The sequence below is a fragment of the Streptopelia decaocto genome (assembly GCF_964273445.1).
Source record: "Streptopelia decaocto genome assembly, chromosome: 2".
NCBI classification, from domain to species: Eukaryota; Metazoa; Chordata; class Aves; order Columbiformes; family Columbidae; genus Streptopelia; species Streptopelia decaocto.
Window position 1 is genome coordinate 89,468,355 of NC_138655.1, and position 26,579 is coordinate 89,494,933.

Here is a 26,579-nt window from a genome sequence, read left to right on the forward strand (position 1 = left end):
TGGCGGCACCGAACGCGCCGCCCGAGCGCCCCCGCCCCTCAGCCGCCCCCGCGGGAGGAGGGGGTGGAGCTTCCGGTCCGCTCCCTGCCCAGTGCGCGGGGTTCACTTCCGGCGGCCGGCTGCCCCCGCCTCAGCCCGCCGTGTGTCGGTCCCCGTCCCCCCCCGCGCGGAGCCGCCAGCGCGCGTGCGCCGCGGCCCCGCGTCTCCCCAGCGGCAGCGAAGGAGTTTGGAAGTTCAAAATGGCCGCCGCGGTGGAGCCCGAGCTGCGAGCGCCAGAGTAAGAGACCGGCTGGGAGGCTCCTGGCTATGGCGCCGGGGGGAGGAGGAGAAGAGGGAGGCGGAGGGAAAGCGCGAGTGAGGGGAGGACGAGGAAGCGGCCCGGGTGGAGGGAGGCAGTGAGGGAAGAGGAGGAGGGAGACGGGGGAAGGCGGCCACTCCGGGGGAGAGGGGTTGCTATAGGAGCCGCTGGCGGGCTGCCCCGCCGTGAGGCGGCTCGGTGGGGTCGGGGCGCGGGAGCCGCGTCCCGCCGGGCTGGGGCCCGGGAAGGCGGCGGGGAAGGGGGGGTGTGCAGGAGGCCGCGAGCCGGCCCGCTGGGGACGGGGGGAGGGGAAGCGGAGCCGGGACCTGCGGGCGCGTGTCCTCAGTTCCGCGTGCGCTTTCCCGCCTCGGGGCGGGGGCGCCCCCTGCCCCCCCTCCCCGGGGAGCGGGAGGAAAGGGGGTGATCCCCGTCTTCCGCGTGGTTGCGAGGCCGCTGCTCTCCTGGGCCGGACGGCTGCCCGGGCAGCCCTGAGGCGAAGCCAGGCCGGCGCTCCCCCCCCACACCCATCCCCGCGACTCTGTACGAGCGAGGCCTCCCCGGGGGGAGCCGGGCCAGCGGGTGCCCCGGGGCTGCCCCTCCGGCTGCCGCCGAGCCGCCCTGCGGCGAGCCCACCTCCCCCGAGTCCCGGGCGCTCTCGCGTTATGAAAAGTGCTAGCGCTGGTGGAAGGAAAAAGCGATTTGTTGCTGCCAGCCCCTCCTTCCAGCCCTCAGAATGACTGACTGGTAACTCCCGGCTCCCGTTGGGAAGCGAAGATCAAGCTGCCGCCCTCTCGCCGGACCGGGGCTCCGGGGCTGCATTTTCCTGACACCCCGGTCAGCATCGTGAGATTTTAGGTTTGTCGACGCTCACGACCTTGTGAACACTTGCTTCTCTGGAACTTTTGCCCGGAGCTGACCACCTAATGATTACTTTATTGCTGCTTCTCGCTTTACAAACATTTTAGCCATATAAACTTTCTATGTTTTTCTCCCTTTAAAAGCAGCAATTTAAGGCCGTTGTTTATTTGTTTTGTTAATCGCGGGAGTAGGAAACAGGTGAGGAAAAGCAATGGATGTACATGTGTACCATGTAGAACATGTGAGCATATAAGGAGGAGTATTTCACAGAACTAAAAGCAATAACGTAAAAATTGTTGGTAGGAAATCTTAATGTAGGAAAAGATGAGTGAAGTGTCTTTGCAAATCTTCTATTAATCTTCTTGAATTCCAAGTAAGAAAAAGTGGGGCTATAACAAGATCATGTCACAATTCCTTCCTAGGTAAAGCCTTTAGCACCTAACCATGTAGTTGCTTATCTCCCTTCTGAAATCTTCTTAAGAGGTTTCTTATCTGTATCATTACATCTCTGAAGCATTTAAATGAAGTAAAAGTTTATCCATATTTTGATGTAAGTACTTGAAATAAACAGATTCCTGAACATGAATAAACTCTGAAATATTTAATGCATATTAAGTAAATTAATAGTAATTTCATAGTTGAGGTACAAATGCGAAGAAAGCTGGCAGTTGTATTAGCAGTCAGTGGTGCTGCATCTCATCTGGTATCTGGTGCCTCTGCTACCAACTTGCTTTTGTGAAATGTAAGGTGAGGTGGTTACATAACATTAAGAGACATACCATAACAAAATGACTTCCTTATAGATTTCAGTGTCACTTTCCGCTATTAAGAGAAGGAAGACTTAATCATTAGCAGCGTGAATAAGCGTGTTTTTTGTTGTTCTGTAATATTTTTATAATGTATTGAAGCACCAGTAATGTATTATCAGGGACTTATACAGCATCTTGTATCCAACTAAAAGAAATCTTGAAAGATGCATCGTTCCCTTAAAATTCTCTTTGTGACATTTCTCTGCCCTTTAGCCAACTTATATCACTGACATACTTGCTCTGGATTGCAAATTCAAGTTGAAAAAGTTTCACTTTCTCCTTTTTCATGTCTTTTGTGCCAAATGCAACATAGAGCAAGCTCATTTTTAAGGCAGTTTGTCCTCTTTCTTTCTGATATTATGTTGCCATTATGGAGTTGGGTGTCAGGAGGAAGCCATTCAGAAAAATACTTTTCTTTCTATATGCTTTGCATAAGCAGAAGTAGTGGGAGAGATGTAGAACAACATACAGCATTCTGACTTAAGTCTCTGAATATTGTGTACTTTTAACTCAAACAGTCTGTTCCTTTAGAAAGTTTCTCATTTGAGAGCACTAAGGTATTTGTGGTTTTAGCAAAAATTTTAGTCTATGTTGCAGAACATTCTGGATTATTTACTAGTACTAGAATTTGCATTAACTCAAGCAGGAGAGAATCAGTAACTGTGTGCTGTTTTAAGATCCGATCCTTACTTAGGGAGACACTAATTGAATTTATAGTGTAAGCGCTGTCCTTTAGGACTGACTTAGAATATTTCTGCTGTAGTTATTCTATTGGATCATTGATCTTATTATTCAGAAATATCTGTTGTATGCAACTGGTAGAGTTTGGAAGATATTTGTACATTTCCATGTACATCCCCCCACAACTCCTGACTGTCAATGCTGAGGGAATTTCTTTTCAATGAAAGAGGCTTGGGATAGAGAGAGAGCTATATTTAAGTTATAAAGTTTTAGTAAATTCTGAAACTGCTTAAGTGGGGTCAGTTTATAGAAAGGTGAACTCTGGCACGTACAATATTTGGTAACAGATTTCAAAAGGCAGATGTCCATCTTATCACAGACAGTAACTTTGTTGTCGTTCTGAATGAGATCAGGAAATATTTGCTAAACACTGTAAAAAACCTATTGGTAAACCAGCTACAGTATCTAAGGAAGATAATATGCGTGAATGCATGATGTCAGGACTGAATTTTATAATTTTTGAAGTACTCTATTTAAATTGCCTGGTGCTGTGACTAGCTGATTGAAATGATTTTTTTTTTTTTTGATTTTTTTTTTTTTTTTTTTAGAAACTCTGTAGATTATTATTTTAATAACCTGCCATAGACTTATTTTCTGCTTTTTCAGTCAATGACATTTTACAGGTCTCAAGATTACCACTGGGAAGCTGATAGTCTGCTGTATACTACCAGAAAGCTTTTCTGAAATTAGACTTCTTTAGTTTATCCTGTTCCTCAATAGTGTTCCCTGTATTGCATAAATAATATAAATGCGTTATAAGAAGAGTTCTTGATTTTCCTAACAGGTGTGTCCACTTACAGAAAGAAATTGCAGTTCAGAGAATTAGTCAGCTCTGCATGAGATTTTGCAAGATGATTTCATTGGGTGGTCAGCTCATCCCTTGAAATAAGATTTGATATTTGGAGCACAACTGTGTTCTGCCATTTGAAAATACTTTAAAAAGGCACAGCTTGGGTTAGGCGTCAGGGTGGAACAGCAGATAAGATAGTTGATGGACTGACAGGATGCATAAATATGCAGCATTGTTGTATATTGTTACCAGATATTGTCCGTATTGAACCTAAAACCGTAAGCATTAATTTCACCCACACATTTTGTTTTCACAGAATCATAGAATCACTTTTATTAGTGCATTTGCTGTATCTTCCTTCTGTAGTATTTATTTTTGCAGTCATAGCTGTCTGTTCATGTGGAAGTATATCTACTGTTATAACTTAGTTACATTAGTGGTGCATGTTTAATTCTCCCAAATGTAAGTAATTAAATGCCAGTTTCTGTCATAAAAAGGACTGTCAACACAAGGTTAAGGACTGCAGTGAGTTGATAGTACTGATCTGTAATTTTTATTTTTTGCAGGGCTGAGGATGCTGATGCATCTGAGAGAAGTGTCAATGAAGAAAACGGGGAAGTATCAGAGGCAGACCAACCTCAGAACAAGCACAGCCGACACAAAAAAAAGAAACACAAACACCGAAGTAAACATAAGAAACATAAACATTCTTCAGAAGAAGATAAGGACAAAAAACATAAACACAGACACAAACATAAGAAACATAAACGGAAAGAGGTAGCCGATACCTCTGACAAAGAAGATGGACCAGCTAAAAGAACTAAAATTGATGTTTTAGCTCCTCTGGAAGACTTGGAGAAACAAAGAGCATTATTGAAAGCTGAACTTGAAAATGAATTAATGGAAGGAAAAGTCCAGTCTGGGATGGGATTAATATTACAAGGTTATGAATCAGGATCTGAAGAAGAGGGGGAGATTAATGAAAAAGTGCGAAATGGAACAAGACCTACAGCTAAGTCAAACACTAAGGGGAAATTGGAACCTGTGGACAACAAAACTAGTTCCAAGAAAGGAAGTAAGAGTGAATCAAAAGAAAGGACTAGGCACAGATCTGACAAAAAAAAAGGCAAGGCAGGAGTTGATGGCATCAAAGAGAAGACAACCAGAAGCAAGTCAAAAGAGAGGAGGAAATCCAAAAGCCCTTATAAGAGAAGTAAGTCTCAAGATCAGACAAGGAAATCTAGGTCCCCAATGCTTAAAAGACGATCTCAGGAGAAAAACAGGAAGTCTAAATCCCCCCCAGAGGATAGAAATAAGGCTGATGATAAAAATAAATCAAGAGATCGCAGAAAGTCTCCAGTTGTAAATGAAAACAAAAGCAGAGATCGTGGCAGAAAATCTAAATCTCCAACAGAACTCAGAAGCAAATCCAAAGATAGAAGATCGCGGTCCAAAGATAGAAAACCTAGGAGATCAGAGACTGAGAAAGAAAAAAAGCCAATTAAATCTCCGTCTAAAGATGCTTCTTCAGGGAAAGAAAACAGGTCCCCTAGACGACCTGGCCGTAGCCCAAAAGGAAGAAGCTTATCTCCCAAACAACGTGAAAAGTCAAGAAGAAGCAGATCCCCTCTCTTTAATGATCGTAGATCTAAACAGAGTAAATCCCCCTCTCGAACCCGGTCTCCAGTTAGAAGAGTGAGGAGTAGATCTGCAGAAAGGAAAAGAAGAGACTCAGAAAGGAGGCGTCTTTCTTCTCCCAGGTAACTTAAAGATGTCGTGAACTGTTGCCAAAATGTATTACTAAAGGAACCATCTTTTAGTTCAGTGTTTATCTCTTTGTATTATTCTGAAAATAGCTTACCTGAAAACAGATTACCTTCAAAACAGTGAACAGGTTGTATATTATATTATGAGCTTACTTTGTATGTATTTAGTTTTTAAAAAATACTGTCCTCAGCTGTCAGATATGCAAATTCAGCTTTGGTTGTTACAGTGCTGAGTTATTAGTTGCTCACACCATTATGGTGAACAAGTTTTGTTGTTCAGGTTCTCCTTTTTGTCACTCAGTTGGGTTCAGAATTTGGCTTCTACTTTGTTTCTTAGTTAATAGTTATGTTGCTCTCAGGAATTTCTGTGGAGAGCTCCCTCCACTCGTACACATCAGTGTTAGCTGAAAGTGGGTAATTAACCCCGTTACCCCCTCAAAAAAAAAACCCTAATGATAGAGTCAGCATGTGCAAACGTCCTTCTCACAGTGATGTTTTTTCTTAAAATCTTTTGTATTTTTTATATGCTGAAGGTATGGTAGTGTTGCTTTGTTATTGGTCTGTAGTATATAATGACTGTATTTTGCGTATACTTAAAGGAGAAAGACTGAAATGTCTTTAATGTATTTCTAGTCTTGACAGTTTTTTAAAAAGACAATTTAGCTTATTAGAGCAGTTACCTTGAAATGTAATGTAAACCATTACTAACGTCTCCTTTGAAGCTGATAAGGCCTAGATGGTAAGTTCTCAAGCAGAGAACAATATAAGTGGATACATTTTTGGAAGTTAATTCATTAAATGTAAGCAGTTCAACAGGCAGAAGAGTTCAGCATTACTTGTGGATAATTAATGATTCAAAACTTTATCATGGGGTTTAGCTTCGCCTTCTCTGAGAATTAATAACAAAGAAGTATGAATTTAAGACCTTGTATTTGGACCACAAAGATCTTGCTCAGTAAATAAGCACCTAATAGATGTGAAAATCTTTCTGCCTGCATCACTGAAGGTTGCTCTGGTTTCAAGTACGGGGTATCTTCTACAGGTGCATTATCAGCTTATTTGTTTGTACGACTGCTTAGTGATACTGCAGGTACTTTGGAGGATGACCCCAGTAGTGTGAGCCAGATTTAGCAAGTGTTGTAAATGCTGGCAGTTTGTCTGAGGGCTCTCTGGTGAATCAGGAATGTATCAGCACAACCACTAAGTTTCTTTGATGTAGTATTTGACTTTTCTTCTGTAGCATTTTATATCTTTCAGTTTTCATTTCTCATGACAGCTTGCGTTGCAGCCAGTTTGAATTAGTTGTCTAGACACTATTACAAGTGATGCATGTGTCTAGGATTTTTCTATCAAATTCATACTTCTTAGCACTGTGGTGAGGAGTGTGTGAGTGAGGGATTGCTAAGAAATATTTTCTGCTGAAAGTGTTTGCAAATAAGCAGGAATAATCTTTCTTTGTGGGACATCCTGAACTAATTCAAAGCGAGTTGGAGTTTTACCTACCTATAATTACTCAGGCTGCCAGAGAATTTCAGGAGCTTTAATGAACAATTTTAACCAAAAATTCCCAGAAATTTTATTTTTCATGTTTATTTCCATTGTTCTAATCATGTATGATACTTTTCAGATCTTGGATTGAAGTTACTCATTATACGATGTTACTATAAATTCTCAGTCAGCTTTTACTTTTTGTCTCATACCTATGATCCATGAAAGGATTTATTTTTTTACAGATATTTTGATTGGGTTTTGGTAGTACAGCCACACTGTTAGCGAGGCAATCTGGAACTGTCAGCTCATCCTGTGACTTTTTGTGTAATGTTGTTCACAAGAACATAATGTAAATTAAATGGGCTAAAGGGATTGGTCTGCTCCAGCAGTTAAGTCTAAAGTAATTTCTTGTAGAAGCTGTCAGTACTTCTGCATGTGCATAAATTTTCCTTCTGTCCCACTGTTTACTATTTTGCATCAATTCTGTGTGCCTGATCATTATACATAGCTAAGGTAACTGAAGCTGTTATAGCAGTCTCAAAACAAACAAAAAGCTATTACAGAATGGGTGGAATTAATCTTTCAGACCCAAGAGATTTGGTTAATTGATGAGATATAACACCTGAAATAGCTTGTCCCAATTTGATTTAAAAAAGGGGGGAAGGAAGAAGAACTAGAATAACAACATTTTCTTTGAACAACGGTGTGGAACTATTTCCATGAAATTCTGTTGCAGCCTCATTAGAATAGTTGTTAAATATTTTTAACTTTTATCCTTTCCAGTTTTTGATTGAAGTCTTGCTGCCATGGAATACAATTAAGCTTTTTAATGTAATTGTCCCATCAAGGATTTTTTTTCTTGAATAATTGTGAATCTCTATAGACAAGAGTTAACAAATTTTGAATAGTATATAGTATCAAACTCAAATTATTTTTTAATTTGAGAAGGGCTAGTTTACATGTTAATTAAGAATTTTAGTTTTCACCTGCTTTATTAGAATGTAAAATATTGAAGCCAACCAGTTCTAGTACACAAATTGAAATAGACATTAAAGTCATTGATGTGCAGTAGTGTGGTCCTAACTTTCAATACTGTGTTGTGAAGTTGCTGAGAATTTTAAGAATTAGTTTTTGGGTTTCATTGATTGTTTAAATACTGTTCCTGATAAACATGAAAACAGGCCACTATTTATGTAAGACCTAAACACAAGCTTTGTTTTAAAACCTCTCATCTTTGTGGTAGCAATTAACAAGCTCTGTTTCCAGAGTTGTCCTGAGCTAATTCTGCATATGGGCACATATTTCCTGGGGTGGATGGGCAGACAGGCACAGGAAGGGCAGCCAGCTCTGCCACATACTGATCCATCCCTCCCTCAAAAACCCACCTGGTGGTCCCTCACTTTTCAGTAAGATTTTCAAGTGAGCTTTTGGAGGGAATGGTGAATTTTGTTTTCAACTTGCTCCTGACTTTACTACCGTCCTCTTCCTCTGCTTTAAGAACACGGACCAGAGATGATATTTTGTCTAGACGTGAAAGATCAAAAGACATTAGCCCACCCAGTAGATGGTCACCATCCAGGAGAAGGTCTCGGTCCCCCATTAGAAGGAGGTCTCGTTCACCTCTTCGACGTAGCCGATCTCCAAGAAGGCGGAGTAGGTCTCCTCGGAGGAGGTAAAGACATGCTGCATTTTTTAATATATTTTGTAAAATATTACTAAAAGAATAAAGATTGCTATGTTATGTGTAAAAAGACAGTACATGTTTGTCCAGATTTATATATGTGAGCATAATTGAATTCATTTTGTCTTTCATGTATTGTTTTATTACTTGCAGTCATTATGTGCCTTTATGTTTTATGAATAGGTTTTCCTCCTTTTCTTCAAAAAAATAAAACCAAAACCCCAAAAACCTGACCCCTTCTTATTGTTACCAGGGATAGAAGCCGAAGAAGTAGATCTCGCCTTCGAAGGAGGTCCAGGTCACGTGGTGGCCATAGACGTAGAAGCAGAAGCAAAGTTAAAGAAGACAAATTTAAAGGTAGTCTTTCTGAGGGTATGAAAGCTGAACAGGAGTCTTCATCAGATGAAAAGTAAGAATTAATTTCTAACTGGTGCTGATTGTGTAAAAATACAGATCCCCTGATACAGAAAATGAAGTGACATTTATCTTCATGGTTGTAGTATTTGAGTTGTCACCTAAAACTTTAATCATGTTTTAGTACTCGTGATCTTGTCGAATTACTGTTGGGTTGATCTGAAAAACCTTGGAGTATGCAAGAAGTATCAAGACCTGTTGGCTAGTGAGCAGACCTGAGGGGATGACATGTTGTTTGGTTTCTAAATTCAACTTGATCAGTATCTTGTGGAAATACTTGGTTTGTTTTCTCAAGCTTATTACTTGAGGAAAACTGTAACAGCTAAGAGGATTAATTGCTATCTGCAAATTGTTTTTATATTTGCTAAATATGTACTTAATCCCATTGCACAAGCATATGCATTCTTAATCAAATTATCAGGAAAGAATGATGCTGGAATGAAAATAAATAAGTTTGTTGTTTGTTTTCTCTTCAAACAGTTACTGTTAATTGTTTACAGTTAAAAATTAAATACTCAAAGTCCCAATGAGATATCAAAAGATAAATTTTCTCTGTAAGAAGATGTAAATATACACATTGGGATTTAATACACCTTTGCTTTCTTGCTCAGTTGAACAGCTATTGTTTAATATATTGTGTTTTTTCTATGCCAAAGAACTGCGTTTGGTAAATTCAGTAGATAATCTTATGTTTATGATGTTATATAAAGAGTAATTATATTTTTGCAGTCTTGAAGACTTTGATTTGGAAGAAGAGGATGAAGAAGCAGAGATAAGACAAAGAAGATTACAGCGGCAAGCAATTGTTCAGGTACACAGTTATATTATCTGGGTTACAGGTTTTATGTTTACAGTGAAAATATTGTGATAAAGGAAGGCTCTTAGCGTATTACAACATTATGATCGTAATTACTGGGGTTTTTTTTCCAATGAATTTATTGTGAATGTTAGTCTCAGTTAAATTTTACATTTTTATTGCAAAATCATTGCTTTCAAGAATGAAGCAACTCTTCTGTAAGTCGTTTTTGTGCGACAGTTAAATGTTCTCTGAGGGTCCTCTGGTATGTTAAAATTCTAATTTCTGGTGAGGACACAACAGTGGTGGCAGGTAATATGTGATTGGTACCCCTGAAAGGGAGCTGTGGCCGAAGGGGACATAATACTGCAGCACAAGTCAGGTATCTTTTTTTAAAGTTGAGATTTGGCACAGTTAGAACATAGTAAACAAAATGCTGTAGCACATTTACTTAATATTTAGTTATAAAAGCACCAGTTACAGTGTGCTGCATATTTTAAGCAGCACTAAAAATACTGTTCGTCATTTGAATTTTATACAAAGCCCATTGTAAAACCCCTCAGAACTTTGAGTGAGCAGAACCATATAAAGTAAATCATTTTTAAAGGCTGGTTACAGCTATTGTTGGTCCACGCAGGAAGCAAATTCTGGAGCTTCATTCCCTAAATGGGAAACCTGTGCTTGTATTATTGAATAGTTTGGCCTTAGTAACTGAGCAGTATCTGCATTTATTCAGTTTGATTTTTGACTTTTGGGAGAGGAAGTGACATTTGTATGTTTTCATACTACTTGAGTTAAAAGAAATAATTTGTAAAGGTGTTGAATTTTTTTAATGTGTCTGAAACTTTTCAGCAAGAATGAATGGCTGAACAGGATTTCCAATTCACATAATTAACCTGAATTTAAAAACTACTTTTCTGTACTGTAACACTAATAAAAATAGAAAAGATTGTAGAATGTAAGATATAAGCTCATTAATATTTCCTTAAAGACTTTAAGCACTTGTGTGCCAGGATGGTTTAGTAATAAATCTATTGGTACTGACATTTTGTCATGCACAACAAAACAGTTAATCTTCAATAAAAAGTTGCTTTTTACAGAAATCTAAAAGCCAATAGGACACGTGGATTTTTTAGTCTTATTTTATGGTCTGGGCTGTGGTGCGATGTGGCAAAAAGAGTTTTCAGAAGTTTAAAGTAAATAATCTGTTGCCTTTACAGGTGTAGGTGATTATGAAAGCAAAGATTAAGGTTTAGCAGAAACCATTGAAAGGCTGAGTATAAAAATGTTTAAATTGTGATAAGCTGTGAGCGTGAGATTAATAAGTAAATTCCTTTTTTAGAAATACAAAGGCCAGACAGAAGACAGCAATATATCTGTACCGTCTGAACCAAGCAGTCCTCAAAGTAGTACGCGTAGTCGTTCTAATTCACCAGATGACATCCTAGAAAGAGTAGCTGCTGATGTCAAGGAGTATGAACGGGAAAATGTGGACACATTTGAGGCATCTGTAAAAGCCAAGCACAATCTCATGACGGTTGAACAGAACAATGGTAAGAATCTGAAATCTCACTGTATAGTGCAATATATGAAAGCTCAGCTCCTAAGCAGAGCACTTCAAAAGAGACATTTTGCTTAGTTTCCTTATATGCTTCCAGACTTGGAAGTAGATTGACTTTTTGGACAGAATTTGAGAATGTTTCCAAGAATATTATAGTACTTAAAAAACAACATTTAAAATAAAGCTTTCTTCTTGATGATATTAATGGAACGTGCTCTCTATATTTCTAATAAATCTTAACACAATTCATGCTATAAATCTGGAAGAGCAAATAATGATGTCTGTCATTATAGTTAAGAATCACTGTTTTTAACTCCCAAATTTTTCTTTTCACTTACACATGTTGTTTTCATAGAAGCTTAATATAGTCCTAGTCTTTATTTTGGAGTGGATTGGAAACTATGCTGCTTTTTGTCCCTTTTTTTGGTCAGAGCCTCTGTGTTAGAATAATATAAGTGGTCTATAGTAATTTAAAATGATTAAGGCTTTTGCTAGTTGTTGCTAGTAAGTCCATTTTGGTGGGACAACTTCTTGCTGAAGAAATGGCTATTTCTTCCTCTTCCTGCATATAATCTATTGTACAACAATACTGAAATGAAATACATCTTGATACAAAACCTGTCTTGTGCCTGCTGTGGCAAAAGGAAAATAGAGCATCTTACAGTGCACCCTGTAATATTGAAAATCTGCCTTTTTTTTTCTTTCTTTTCAAAGTAGATTACTGTACATCTTTCAAGTAGTCGAAAGGTATGAGTAGTTGCTGTGTGGACATACTTTAACTAGTTTTAATTACTTCAGTTTTTCTTTACAGTTTAATTGCAAACAACACACTGTTTAGCCAGTGCTATGAAACCTGCCCAGCCCTTCAGGAAATGTTTGGACAGTTAGCTTGTATTTCACACCATGTGCTAGATGTATCCTTGAGGGCTAAATATGCCATGTTCTAGTTCTCTTTGAAGTAATAAAGCTGTATCTCTTTGGGACTGGCGTGCTGCTCTGCAGTGTCCTACCATTCCCTTGAGCAGTGTGTTTCAGGATTGTTCTCCTGCGGTGTAGGTAGAGAGAACTCTCTTTTGCCCTTTTCCTTTGTTTGCATACCACAAGTTTAGACTTAAGTCTTCTTATTTGTAACAGACAATATCTTTTTCCTTTTTTTGTCAGAGGCATGTACTGCTTTCTAATTTCATCCACTAAAATATATGAAAATAGAACCGTTAACTACACAGACATTTTTAAGATGTGGAAGAAGTTCCGTTTTAAATAAAGATAATTTACACTAAAATCTGGGAATTTTCATTTATCAGTAGGATTCTGGGGTGGAGGTGGTTATAATAACAGACAGAAGCAGTGTATCATCTTTGTTTGTAAGAGCCATTTTTTATTTATATCCTTCCCTCATATAGAGGCAGGACAGTAAGTTGCTCATGAACTAGTTAATAACCCATTGTAGCGTAGCGCAAGCATTAACAACTGGAACTAAAAAGAATATTTGAGGAGGTTGCTGGAAGGGTCTATTTATTGAAACAATGGTGTAACCTTTCTCGCCATAGCGTCAGGTTACAGGTCTATACCTTGAAACAACAGTGTCAGTGTGATGGATGAGAGTTTTTGATACTGTCAAAAGATTTCAGTCTAGTTATTTTGTATGAAAGTGGTTGGTTATATGTATCATGAGACCTGAAGAATCTGAAGTTAACCATTTATTTTTCTACATTGATTAGTACCCTGAAGAGAGCATCCGTGATTTGCCATGGTCATGAAGGAATCCTACCATAATGTGTGTTATGAAATAGTGTGAAGTTTACCTGCTTTCACTAACATGTACTTAATTTATATTTCTTTGCTTTTATCAACCAAGTAAAATGTCTTTGGGACTTTAAAGATGATTTAAAGGTGAGAAAGGGATAATCTTGCCCACATAAAAGATGTTTCTCTTAAACATAATGGTTAACACTGTCTTTGACTAAAAGCTATATATGAGGTCCTTTTTGTCAGGGTTGAAGAAAACATTTTCCAAAGAAACAACTTCTGAGTTTTAAAATTTCAGTTATTAGTAAAATACCTTGTGATTAGCAGAAACCTCTGAGCTTGTATATGGAAAACATGTCTGTATCTTTTTATATATACACACAGTCATATTTCTTTTTATGTGTATGTGTGTGTAGTCATCTGTGGGAATCATGTAAGTATGTAGTTTTTTCTTTCTGCTTTGTGAATGATTTGAAAGCTATACTACTTAATTTTTTGAGGAGGTGTGAATTTTTGAGTGCTTTGAAGAACTTAACCAATCTGAGTTCTGTACTTTTAGAATGTAAAATGGTATTTGCTAGAAACTTTAGTAGAGTTACCTGTTTGCCAACATTCTGATCTTAGATCATACTGTAAAGATACCAAGTCATGAATTAACTGATAACAGAGTTACTAGTTTGTCATCTTTTTCATGTTGAGTATTCTAAATTTCCCTTTAAGGTTCAGCTCAGAAGAAACTGCTAGCTCCCGATATGTTCACAGAATCAGATGATATGTTCGCTGCATATTTTGATGTAGGTAATTCTTGGAAATTAAATGTATGATTTTTGTGCTTGATTTCTGTTAAAAGTGTTACTGTCACTCCAGGTGTCACTCCCACCCCAGGTTTGTGGGAACTTTGATTTGTAAATGGCACGTGTAACTGAGTGGATGGTGTGTTCTGAATCTTTTGATCAGCCAAGCCAGACAAAGTAGCTCTTAATTAATATTTCAGTGAAAGAAAACCTGCTGAAATTAGTGGGAGTTTTATCAGAATAAGCAATTAGGGAATTCATATGCTGTTTGAATACGACCTCTAATGGCACACAGTAACAGACCTATTTGTAAGTTAAGCTTTATGCTAGTGTTACCGTGTTGCACTGTTCTAAATATGTGCTTTTTTCAGAAGTGTCTGTGTAAGATATTTTAATTTGCTAATGATGCTGTGTTGGTGTAATGTGGTGGTTTGTGTGGTGGGAGTGGGATTTTTTGAATGGAGAGATGCGTTTCCTGTTTTTACTTTTGCACTATTCCAGCAGCCTTTGTCTAAATGTGCTGAAGTGGCCTGCAAATCTTAGCAGTCCAGTGACTAGTTTTGAGACTTTATTTGCCATTCTCTGTCAATCTACCTTATTGTTGCTGAAGCACAACACTGAGAAATAAGTCAAGACAGAACTTTCTTCTTAACTTAAATTCTCCAGTTAATTTTCATTTATGGCAGACATTATCTGTTAAGTTATGACAGAAGCATTAGTGACAACAGGCTGCCACTAGTAACACTGGTAATAATAATAATATTAAAATCAAAACCCTTTTGACCTGGAAAAAGATAAATAGTTGAAGGATAGTGTGGGCAGGTGTGCTTTTAAAAATTTGAAAATTACAAGTAATGCTTGAAATGGCTTGTGAGTGAGCAGTTCCCCCTTCTAGAAGCTATTGTTCAATTGAAGATATTCTATACTACTCATAGATTTGATTTTGTGAGCATATATTTCCAAATCCATTAAGTGATGTCAACAGCAATTGTAGTAATTTTATGATTGTAAGTATAATAGTGTGAAATCTGGGAAGTGACATAGAATGAGCAGAAATTCAAGGATTAAACAGTTACAGTTTAGCAAACTGCTACATTTTTATAAACATACTGTAAGTAAAAAGTCATATTCATATGGTCCAAGATGTTCATTCTAACAGGACTTTGTATAAGTTCCTTGTGGGTTATCATTGAAACTTTGCCCATTTATGTTTAATAATAGTTCTTTTGGTTATTCCCATCCTCTTTCCTTGCATCAGTCTTTAGATAGTCATGTGTAAATAGCATTTTGTGTTCCGTAGTTTATCTCTCCTACAAGATAAGTGTGTTTGTACTGTGGGGAGAGGAACAGTGTTTTAGCAGGATAAAAGGGCTTGTGGTAAGTCAACATCAAGGAGAAACATAGAGCACACAAGCAAAGCTGTTACTTTTCTTTTTCTTTTAGAGTGCTCGTCTAAGGGCTGCTGGGTTTGGAAAAGACTTCAAAGAAAACCCCAATCTCAGGGATAACTGGACTGATGCAGAAGGCTATTACCGTAAGTTGCATTTGTTGATTTGCAAGGACAGCTAGAACGAGGGTGCTGAATGGAAAAGATCCTCATGTAAAATTACTGAAACATTATTCTGATGTAAATGTACCACAGCGCCCTCACTGCATGTGTAATACAAAGGGTGAAATGAGCGTGCAGGTTTTAACCTCAGTTATTAAAAGACTCCAGACTTGGAGAATCACAGTTTGTTCCCCATAATTTCCACAGAGCTTGGTGACATAAAGAATTGTACGCTGTGATATTAAGTAATTTTACCATTTATCCTATTTTTTCTGAATTATACAGAATAGTTTATTTTTCATTAAAAGTTTCATGATGTATGCCACTCACAACTCTTTAAATGGCTTGATTTTATCCTTCAGGTGTTAACATAGGTGAAGTTCTAGATAAACGTTACAATGTCTATGGTTACACTGGTCAGGGAGTCTTCAGTAACGTAGTGCGAGCCAGGGACATGGCGAGAGCAAACCAAGAAGTAGCGGTTAAAATCATCAGGAACAATGAACTTATGTAAGTAACATTTTTGTTTAATAATAATAAAGCGCATGAACCAGCTGGAAGCTTTTCATGATGTGATTTGAATCTCCCTTTGTTTCAAGTGAAGTAACAGATTACAGCTGTGATTCCTGCCTTTTCTGCTAATATGGGCCAGATAACGGGAAGCGCTTGAGGACTCTGTATCCACACTTGTTACAGCTGTCACAGGAGAAGGGTACTTGCATTTTCATCAGGCACTTTCTCATTTGGAAAACTGCAGGGAACAGCGGTTGCAAGAAACAAGGTTACAGTTAATTATCAGGCCTGCCTGGCCCTAAAATTTTTTGAGATGCGAAGTGTAGACTGTACAAAATTTTGTTTGGATGGACCAAATCGATTTGGCAGGCTCTGGCTTGGATTCTAATCAGTCATCTGCAACTTGCAAAAATACTTCCGTACATTAATTATTTTTGTATGATCTCTGTGTGTTTGCGTGTATATAAGATATATTAAAAAGGATGGGACTCTTCCTGTTGAAACTTAAAAAAAAAATTAGGTCTTTCAGAATGAGTGATCATTAATAAGTACGATCTGTTAAACTACAATATGTGAGGATTTGTCTATAATATTAATTTTTCCGTACCTGCTGCAGTATTTCTACAGTCATGTATTATGTCCTCTTCTGTTAAAGACAACTTAAGTGAAAATCTTTTCCATGCATTTTACCTTGGAAGTTTTAAAAGTTGTCTTGCTCTGTGTATAACTGGATTATTTTGAGTTACATGAATAGGTATCTAGAAGTTTGTTGTGTGGGGTTTTTGTTTTATTTGTTTTGCTAAAAAGATAGTGAGGATAAGCTATTTTCGGTTTGGTATGTTGTATAGATAATCAGTTTTGGTGTGTAATTTATAGTCAGCTTAGCTTTAAACTTTGTTTAATAATAGACATGTTTAAATACTCTTTTAGAAAAAGTAAACTTCTTAAGTGAGTGTTGTTTGAAACCGAAGTGTCCTGTTACAGGAGGAAGTCTAATTTTAACTTTACATGCAACCAGGAGGGGAGGAGGAAAGGATAAGTAGATTACAAAGGCACAGTGAAGATCAAAGAATTAAAGAAACTTACCCAACGATCTGACAGCAGATCACTGTTGTGATTTTTTTTTCTTTTTTTTTTCTTTTTTTTTTTTAAGCTGTGGTACGTTAAGTAATGACAAAACACTTCTCATTTCCTGATAATTATAACAGCACAAGTTAGTGTCCACATTTTTTAAAAGTATTAGACTTTAACTGATTTTGTTTTCTAATCTTATTTCTCTGTTTTCAGGCAAAAAACTGGCCTAAAAGAACTGGAATTTTTGAAGAAGCTCAATGATGCAGATCCTGATGACAAGTTTCATTGTTTACGGTTGTTCAGGCATTTCTACCACAAACAGCATCTCTGTCTGGTATTTGAGCCACTCAGGTAAGATGACAAATGTTTGGGGTTCTCTGTAAAAAGCTAAGTGCTATTGAATGATCTTTACCTTTCTGTTTTCGGCTGCTGTTTTGATACCTTGTTCTATAGCCAAGATTCAAGGCTGCAAGGAGCTTCTAAAAAAATATCTGGAGGCACAAATCCACAGGCTACTGAACTATTTCTGATTTACTTGAAGTGTCATTGTGAACTTTCTGCCTGGACAATATTTGAAACAAAATGAAGTGTTATTAAAAATGCTTCATCTCACCAGTGCTGTTTTTAATGATTAATTTTTTGTATATGTGTCACAATATTTTTATTATTTTTCATCGTTATTTTAAGGGTTTGGATTAAGAACGCATTTATTTCCAGAGGGGTTCAGTGAATGCTGTCTATTATGTGAAGAGTACATATATAACAACTGTCTAAGGAACAAAATTATCACAGTACTTTCTTTGCATGCTCACTTTTTCTTTAAATAATTAGGTTTATGACACATCTGAGAATATGAATTGCTTTAGTTCCCATTCCTGCTTAGAGACATAAGTTGTTTGTATCCTAAATTTGCTGTGTATGTCATATTTTAATTTTTGCCATATTTGAGGTGAATATAAGTTATGCTGAAACCATGCAAATTTTATGAAATTACTATATATTTTCATTAATAAGCCACACAAATTATTTTCTTGATCTGCACTATCCCTTTATCACACACTTGTACATTATTTATATACAATGTTAGTTGTGCCCTGGAATTGTGATATTTTTATCTGTTTAAGTAATCGAAAGATTGCCCCCTCAACTTGTATTTTATTTTTTGTATACTTCCTTTTTTTTCTTCAGAAAATGAGTACAAAGGTGGTACAGTTGTTAAGAAAATGCTGTTCATCTGCAAATAAATTCTCTCAAATTAATCTTGATTAAAATGTGTTATGAATAAAGTCCAGTCTAGTATGTAATTATACAGTATAGGATATAGTATAGGATTGACCAGTAATTTTGTTTCATTGCTGTAGCTAACAGAGCAGTATGCATGCCAAGTTGAATGCTGCTTTTCTCAAAAAAAATGCTAAAACTGACTGGTTTCTTCATTTTTTCTTACAGTTTAGGGGGCCAATATGTTTTCTTTGTTAAATTCTTTTCATTTTTTTCTGTCACTTCCTTTTTTTTAACAGTATGAATTTACGAGAGGTGTTGAAAAAGTATGGGAAAGATGTTGGACTCCATATTAAAGCTGTGCGTTCCTACAGCCAGCAGCTATTCCTGGCTTTAAAACTTCTTAAAAGATGTAATATCCTACATGCAGATATAAAACCAGATAATATTTTGGTAAGTAGTAAATAATTGAAACTTATTTTGCATAGTCAATTGTGTAAAATTAAGTAGCTGAAATTAATATAATTCTGTTAATTTAAGTGAAGTCAAAATTTACTTTAACTGAAACTCTTAAGGCAGGGGTGTCAAACTCCTTTTCATGGGAGGCCACATCAGCCTCACAGTTGCCTTCATAAGGCTAAATGTAATTTTAGGACTGTATAAACCTAGGAGCAGTTACATTTATACAGTTTCAATAGAAAACACTATCATGGTATAAATTGTAAGTGAGAAATATAATACAGCAGCTAAATAAAATATTGTATTTATTACAGTCTTTCCCAAACAAACCTGCAGCTACTTGTATCTTTTCAGAAAGCAGATCTTGCAAAGTTAAACAGTGTTCTTTCTTAGGGGAAGTCTTGGGAATTTTTCCATTAGTACTTGAGAAATATTGTTGCTTTCTGCAAAATGGAAGTAGCTTGTTTGAGTCTGGATGGAGATTTTGTTTGTGTGAATGATATAATGGGGAAAAGTCCTTAATGTGTTTTTTTGGGGGGGCTAGTTTGTTTGTGGGTTTTGGTTTTGTTTCTTTGTTTGCTTTTTCCTTTTCTGCTTCCCTTAAACAGTCTGGTTAACAGAGTGAGAGCTGTGTCAGAGGAATCAAATATGCTTCCTTTGGTTTTCTTGGTGGTCATCCCTGTGACAAACTCAGATTTTCATTTTATTTAAAACGTTCTCTTCTTGCTATCACAACAGTAAAATTTACTATGTAAGCGTGAGATATGTGAATAATATATTGGTTTATGAGTGGTACTCTGAATGCTAGAGTTGGAAGTCTAAACTGATTCATTTTCGGTATCTGGAATGAAATCAAGGTCCACCAAGGATATTTTGGTAAGGGAAAAGTACATTAAACTGACCTTTTTTTTTATTTTGTAGGATCTGAGTATATTAACTGTCATGTTCAATTTAAGAAGGTTTTGCAGATTCCTTAAAATACAGAGAGGAAGGATTGAAATATGGGAAGGGCTTCTAACTCAAAGGCAGAATATTTTTCTTATCTCTGACTTAAATGTATTGTTACTTCCACAGTGCTATTCATAATTCTGTCTACAAATAGTGGTAATGGATATTTATGTTTAACTTTCAGGTCAATGAGTCTAAAACTATATTGAAGCTTTGCGATTTTGGATCAGCTTCGCATGTTGCAGATAATGATATCACACCATATCTAGTTAGTAGATTTTATCGAGCTCCAGAAATCAGTAAGTACATTTGGATTTGCTGCATGTATCTTAAGCAGTATCAGGATATACCAGTACTAGCAAATTATAATTTGACTTGAATTTACTCTCTGTTTGGTCTTAGCAAAACATCACTCTGGAAATAAAAAAATCAGACTTTGAAAGCATGTTTCTGTGACTCTTCATGTATGTTGGTGGTCAGTTCAGTGAGGACAGGGAGAAGACATTCTAATTGGTTATAGTTATGTTTTAACTTAGAGGTATTGTTCTGGCTTGTTGGTTTTTACTAATTTAATTAATGCTGATTAGTTTGGGTATTTGGTAAAAAAACTCCCTTTCCAAAATAGGGATACTGTACAAGTTCAAAGGCTTGCATCCTTCTTTTTTGGTGACAACTTGTTCCTAAGAGGAGGAACAGCAATGTAGTTTACAAACCAGAATTTTTTAATCTGTCTGATTTTGCAGTATTGCATCGTTAAGTCTGCCTTGATAGAATTAACTGGAATTACTCTGTTTCAGTTATAGGAAAAATCTATGACTACGGTATAGACATGTGGTCTGTAGGCTGCACATTATATGAACTTTATACAGGAAAAATACTCTTTCCTGGCAAAACCAATAACCATATGTTGAAACTAGCCATGGATCTCAAAGGAAAGATGCCAAACAAGGTAAGAAAAATCATATATGATTTTTTAGAAATACCTCAAACTGCTGTAATGAACAGTAGAACATGCTTTCTTTTTTCTCTCTGAATGCTGTTTCTTATCATATACATCTTCTCTTAACAGCAAGTAAATATCAGACATCACTCTGACTGTATAACTTGTATTGATTTAAAATCTTGTGAAAATATACAGCTTCTTTCTCATAGACTAAGTGTAAAGGGAAAGCAGAAACCTTCTAAGCACTGACCTGAAAAAAAATACGTAAGTCAATGGAAGATACTGTGTCCTTTTTGAACGGGTTTGAACTGTATTTTTTATTTAATCTAGATGTTTCTTACTGTCCTTTTGATGTATTTTTCATTAGTATTGAATTATTCATGTTGCAATAAGTTAGTAGACATTTATGCTAATTTGTGGAGTTTGTAAGACACAGAGAACTTGCCGGAAACTCTTGATTTTCCCTTGTTTTACAGATGATTCGAAAAGGTGTATTCAAAGATCAGCACTTTGATCAAAATCTCAACTTTATGTATATAGAAGTAGATAAAGTGACAGAAAGGGTAAGTTCTTAATGTGTCAACTAACCTATTACTTTTTTCCAAGCTTTTTTACTATTATGGTCTTGACATCTTAATGAAACGTATCTTGACATCTTAATTAAAAATAAGATTTAATGACCTATTAGAGTTTCCTTTTGCGGCAGCATGGACAGGATGCATAGTTAGAAACGGTCAACAGAGATTTTTCCCACAATTTAGGAATGTGTTTAAGAGAAATCTAAGCTTATTCTTGGTCGGTATATTGGGTATTTCCGCATAATCTATCCTTAAATTACTAAAAAATAAAATTCTGCCTTCATTTTTGAGAAGGATGTCCAACCTCGGTATGATGTGCTTGTGTTGTAGGAGGTTACTGTTACTTTCTATATCATTTTAGCATAGTATATTTATCAAGAATCACAATTAGTCATCAGGCATGGTAACTTGCCCTGTGGAATTTAGATGTTGTGTGTTAACTGGGGTGTTGGGCTCATGTGTGCACGTGCTCTTTGCCAACGATGCAGCCTGACCTGCCCCCGCAACATTATTTCTGCTCATTTCCTTTGCCCGCATGAGGATTTATGAGACCACATGGTGCCAAAGGGCATCGCTGATCAGATATGAGAGAACCCTGCAGAAAAGCTGCTGCTGAAGCTCCTCTGTAAAAGGGATAAGGGGGTTCTTGCATTACTGCTCTTCTACAAGGTTGCTATTGTTGTATTTGTAGGAGAAAGTTACTGTTATGAGCACCATTAATCCAACCAAGGACCTGTTAGCAGACTTGATTGGGTGCCAACGACTCCCTGAAGACCAGCGTAAAAAAGTGCACCAGCTGAAGGACTTGTTGGACCAGATTCTAATGTTAGACCCAGCTAAACGGATTAGCATCAACCAGGCTCTGCAGCACGCCTTCATCCAGGAAAAAATTTAAACCAGATGAAGAAGTTCAAAGGGTTTGAGTAATTAAGATACAAAGACTGAAGAAATTTCACAGCAGTTATTAATGTATATAAACATAAATATTTCCCCTGCAAAGTTGAGGAAGAAATGATACATTTGAATTAACATCAAGGCCGATATTTCTTTTAGAAATGTTAGAGTAATTCTGTTTTGTGTCTTACGTGAAAATTTTCACTGTAGAACTGTTTTAATTGCCAAGACTGCACAGAAGTACAATGCTAATGTATATGGTTGCAGTTCGTATATATTATAAAAAGAAAAAAATCATCTGTTATTAAAAAAAAAAAAAAAAGGAAAGAAAAAAAAGAGCAGTAATACTGGGTGGTTGATTTGTTTTTAGCAGACTTGGCTTCATTTTTGTCTTTAAGAAATGGCCAGCATAAATGCTGTTTATATTCACATTTTCCTAGGTGTGTGTGTGCAGGCCACAGCAGCATGCCCTTGGTGTAGTCAGTGCCGAAGGGGGTCTGTTCCTTCTTGAGCCTGCCCGCAGGGATGGTCTCCTCTTTTAAAGCAGGTTGTGTACAACTTTCAGTACACTGAAGGTAAGCTAACCCATCAACATCACCGGTGTTTAAGCTGTTATTTTACTGGAACAACTGACAAATGAGAGACAATAGCATTGTGGCAGAATTCCCTGCATGTTTGATTAATGATCTTGTTTTATTTTCTGGCATTGTAACCGTGGCATAGTTACAGCTTCTGTTCTGTTCATCACATTTAAAATTTTGAGAGTGCGCACTTGATGGATAGAGCGCCTTCAGTGTACTGTTTCTTATTACTTTAATTTTTTTAATCAACTTGCTATAGACTTTGTATACATTTTGTTAAATACAGTTCACTATGACATAGAACCAATACTTACAGAAGAGTTTTCATTTAGTAATTACATATGTTGGGATCTCATTCGAAAGACCTTATATCTAAAGGCTAGATAGACAACCTAATGAAATTTTTAACTATTTGTATGTCATTTTGAAAGTGTACTGCTTTATGCTAAAAGTGTTTCATTTGTTCATTGTTTTCATTATTTGTGATCATGTTGTCTTTCAATACAGGCATAAACCTTCCACTCTTGAACAAAGCAGCTGCTTTTTAAAAGCGGTAATTGCTTCTTTACCTTTTATTTCTTTTGTAAATGAAGCTTTTCTTTAAGAAATGTGACTTTAAAGTGTTGTCTCTTGCATAAAACAGTTGACACTTACTTATTGTAAAGTGAAGATTGTTCTGCTGCATGTAAAGTGGACCATGCAGATTTCTGTATGTTTTCAGTATGCATCATTAGATAATAAAGTCTTTTGTGAACAAGGCATTTGTAGCCATTTTTAAAAGAATCTGTGTTCAGTTATGGTAAATCAGGTAATTTGTAAGAACCACCCCTGCATTTCCTATTAATCATTAAATTAAAGGGATTATTAGACATTATGATCTTTGGGAGACCTGTAGGGTGTGTTAATTAGATCTATAATTACCACTGCTTAAAGAAAAACAGAGCAAAAAAACCCCTACAGATAATGTCTGTCTGCTTTCATTGTAATGAAATTATTCCTGTAGGACATGGGATTAATTTCAGGCTTTAACTAATGTTTATGCTGTTTTTCTCACTTTTCCTTTTGATGGTGCTGAAAGAGAAAAAGGAAAGCGAGTCACAGGCCACTCACCGCCTACTCCATGGGTCTGATTTGCTGAGACACCAACTTCACCTTCCTAACAAGGTTATTTCTGACAGCATGTGTAGATAAACATTTAGCAACAAGTTAAGACAGCTTGGAACATTTGAGTTGGTTATACAGCGTGAGGAAACCAGAATCAAACCTTTCAGGTCCATACTGCTGATGTAATGTTCTCTCTGACAATGTTAAGAATTTAATCTCTTCCTTTTTATTAATATATTCTGAAAAGCTGTGAAAACCCCACTGGTTTCACATACTTTATGATACTATTTGAACTAAGAAGGGTTTTTATATCCATCTAGGTACATAATGGCAACAATCATGCACTCTTAGTGCACTCAAGAATGGAAAAATGACACAGAGCAGTCATTCTGCTGGTGGGGAATACCCCACCGAGGAGATGTAATGAACTAACTACGAAAACAAGCAGGAGATGGGTGCTTTTTTATGCCTATGTGGAACCTTCAACCTGTCTCAATTTATTTTGTAAAATTCTTAATGAAAAATAGTGTCTTCTTATTTCCACATATTAAGGTATCTTGTTCATACAGGAAATTTAAAAAAAAATTAGCTTTCACATGTTAATGTGTGCTTGTTGCTTGCCAGTTAAATACAGAAAGTAACTTACACTTTACAACATAGGCAGCACTTCTGAGGGCAATTTTACACAGCTGTAGTAATAGCTTATTCTTTCTGTTGCTTTGTACTTTAGTCGTAAAATAGGAATATTAAACAATGAAATCAGTTGGTGATACAGAAACAAAGCAGTAGAAAAGATGCCCCTTAATGCCTACAGAACTGTTTTAAGCTGTTCTGGAGAAGCATAAAGTTGCTCGTTTACTTGTTCTTTGTGTTCTAGGTGCAGCTCAAAAGAAGATGATGACTACCAGAAGACATGAACAAAGGTTTCTGTCCTATAAAAGATACGAAAAATATTCTTTGTGTAGTTCTGTCTTAATCTTTTGGTTTCCAGCATTCTAATGTAGAATTGATTAAAACTGCTGCAGTACTGATAATTCCTGGAACATACTTACTGTATTAGAATTTGCTACTTGGATGTGTTTGTTTCATTTCTGGTGAAGAGTTTTTTCGTTGTTTTGGTTTGTTTTTTTACTGTGATTAAATGTAGGTTAATAAGTATTACTGTTTAAATGCAATTTTCTTAAAATGGTAGAATGATCTGTACAAACCGTAGGAAATTTGGGAAAAAAATCTGCCATTGTACTTGGTTAAAATACAGATGTTTAAACTAGTAAATATTTAGGCAGATAATGGACTTTTTTTCTTTAACTTCAGCAGGTTCATTATTTGTTTTAATTCTGTCAGACTTTATTATTGCTACAGAAATAAGCTGACAGGGGTTATTCAAAACAAGTGTATTTCAGTCCTCATTCCAGTATCTGCTTCGGCTGACACTCCTTGTTGGCAACAATAAAAAAAAAACGTTAGTTCTGGCTTCCAAAGCCTCTGGAACTGAAAACACTGTCAAGGACCTTCTCTGGTTTTAGACAATACCTGTCTCAGTAGCCCCTGGTCTCTAGGGGGGGCAGAGCAGCTGCTGGTGCTGCTGCTATCAGCTGAACTTCCCTGGTTGCAGCTTGGTGCAAACAGAGTGGCTCTGCAGCAGAGTTTTTATGTTAAACTATTTCCCAGCTGAGCAAAGAGGGAGGATAGTTTGTCTTTTCCTCCTGGACATGAAGATGTAATTTGTATCTTCACCTGAGGTCCTACATAAAGGAAGTTTGGCTGAAACTACAGTGCTAGTTCCAGTTTCCTTCTCCCTGATGGTGTCAATGAGCTTCACATTTAACATAGTTTGCTAAGCATTCAGAAAAAACAAGATACCAGCCCTATGCAGTTAGCATGTGTTTTTATTACCTTGGTGTATTCTACTATAATATAAAAATTAGAAACTGTTTTAAGAGTTTCTGTGATAGAAAGTAATGATTCCTTTAAAACTTTTTTAATAATACTTTATCTCCGTACATAGGGTAAGTGGCATTAAACCTCTGAAGAACCTTTATCTGTATATTGAGCTGTACACAGAAGGCTGACCAGCCTGTGGTACTACTGGAGATAGAGCGATCTTCTACAGTATGTGTAAAACTGTAACTCGGGTGGAGAATGCTTGGAAGCAGCAATTGCTTGACATTAATAAAGTACGCTTAAAACTTACTTGCATCCTGTCTTCTGTTGTGTTTAAAAACATACTGCAAAGCTGCTAAATATATGAACAATTTTTAAAAACACTAAAACCAAAGTATAGTTCCTTGGCTGGGATTTTCTGCCAAGGTATCAGAGGTAATAAGGAATCTGTGAAAATATCTTCTTGAGTACGTGTAAAATGGCACTCTTGTCTTTTGTTGAGTTGCCTCTCTCCTGGTTTTGGAATTCCTGTAGATTTCACTTAGATTTTTCCCCATGCCTGTTTTTTATCTTATAGAGAAGCACTAGCCTGTGTGAGTTAGAGGATGAAAGAATTACATTGTATTACAGAGAAGGGAAGCCAGGTATATTTATAGATTAATCTTTATAGGAAAAAAATGAGGCTAGTCAAATGGGAGAAGCAGCATGGTGAAGTGGGATGGAGTGTGTATTTTCCTTTCTTGTAAATTATGTGTCAAATTATTAATCTAAGGATATTTCTTATAGTCACATGGGTACAGAAGCAAAACAATGACACGTGTCTCCTAGACTTTCACACCTTAGTTTTGTTCACCTAAATACTTAAGTAACTAAAACTTAATTTAACCTTGTGATAATTACTTTCTCTAAATGAAAAACTTGGCCCTTTCTTTCATGATAAATGTCTTGGATGCTGCCTTATGAGGGAAGGCTGAGAGAACTGAGTTTGTTCAGCCTAGAGAAAAGAAGGCTCAGGGGAGACCTTATCACCATGTTCCAATATTTAAAGGGTGGCTACAAAGAAGATGGAGACTCCCTTTTCAC

General features: G+C 36.9%; 1 protein-coding gene across 7 annotated transcripts; it reads left to right on the top strand.

Annotated features, from left to right (window-relative positions):
* The first annotated feature begins 128 nt into the window (after nt 1-128).
* Nucleotides 129-25,805, top strand: PRP4K (pre-mRNA processing factor kinase PRP4K). 7 transcript variants are annotated; one of them, XR_014183282.1, is made up of 18 exons: nt 129-277; nt 4,063-5,256; nt 8,252-8,425; nt 8,688-8,843; nt 9,578-9,659; nt 10,987-11,197; nt 13,675-13,748; nt 15,192-15,282; nt 15,660-15,807; nt 17,098-17,235; nt 18,405-18,558; nt 19,697-19,811; nt 20,310-20,461; nt 20,932-21,018; nt 21,725-23,061; nt 23,587-23,779; nt 24,490-24,535; nt 25,621-25,805. XR_014183282.1 is itself a non-coding variant. In XM_082045053.1 (15 exons), the coding sequence occupies exons 1-15, from the start codon at nt 240-242 to the stop codon at nt 21,926-21,928; spliced, it is 3,018 nt and encodes a 1,005-aa protein (XP_081901179.1). In that variant the 5' UTR covers nt 129-239; the 3' UTR covers nt 21,929-23,267. The 7 variants fall into 7 exon arrangements, 1 of the variants encoding a protein (XP_081901179.1); XR_014183283.1 differs by having other exon boundaries at nt 23,587-23,672; XR_014183284.1 differs by having other exon boundaries at nt 21,725-22,502; nt 23,016-23,061; nt 23,587-23,672; nt 24,490-25,805.
* Nucleotides 25,806-26,579: the final 774 nt, after the last annotated feature.

What these genes read in the sequence shown, in the direction of transcription:
- PRP4K (XM_082045053.1), top strand. Translation starts at nt 240, where the DNA reads ATGGCCGCCGCGGTGGAGCCCGAGCTGCGAGCGCCAGA. An exon ending in AGTAGGTCTCCTCGGAGGAG is followed by an intron (nt 8,426 to 8,687) that starts GTAAAGACATGC and finishes TATTGTTACCAG; the next exon opens with GGATAGAAGCCGAAGAAGTA. An exon ending in CTGGTATTTGAGCCACTCAG is followed by an intron (nt 17,236 to 18,404) that starts GTAAGATGACAA and finishes TTTTTTTAACAG; the next exon opens with TATGAATTTACGAGAGGTGT.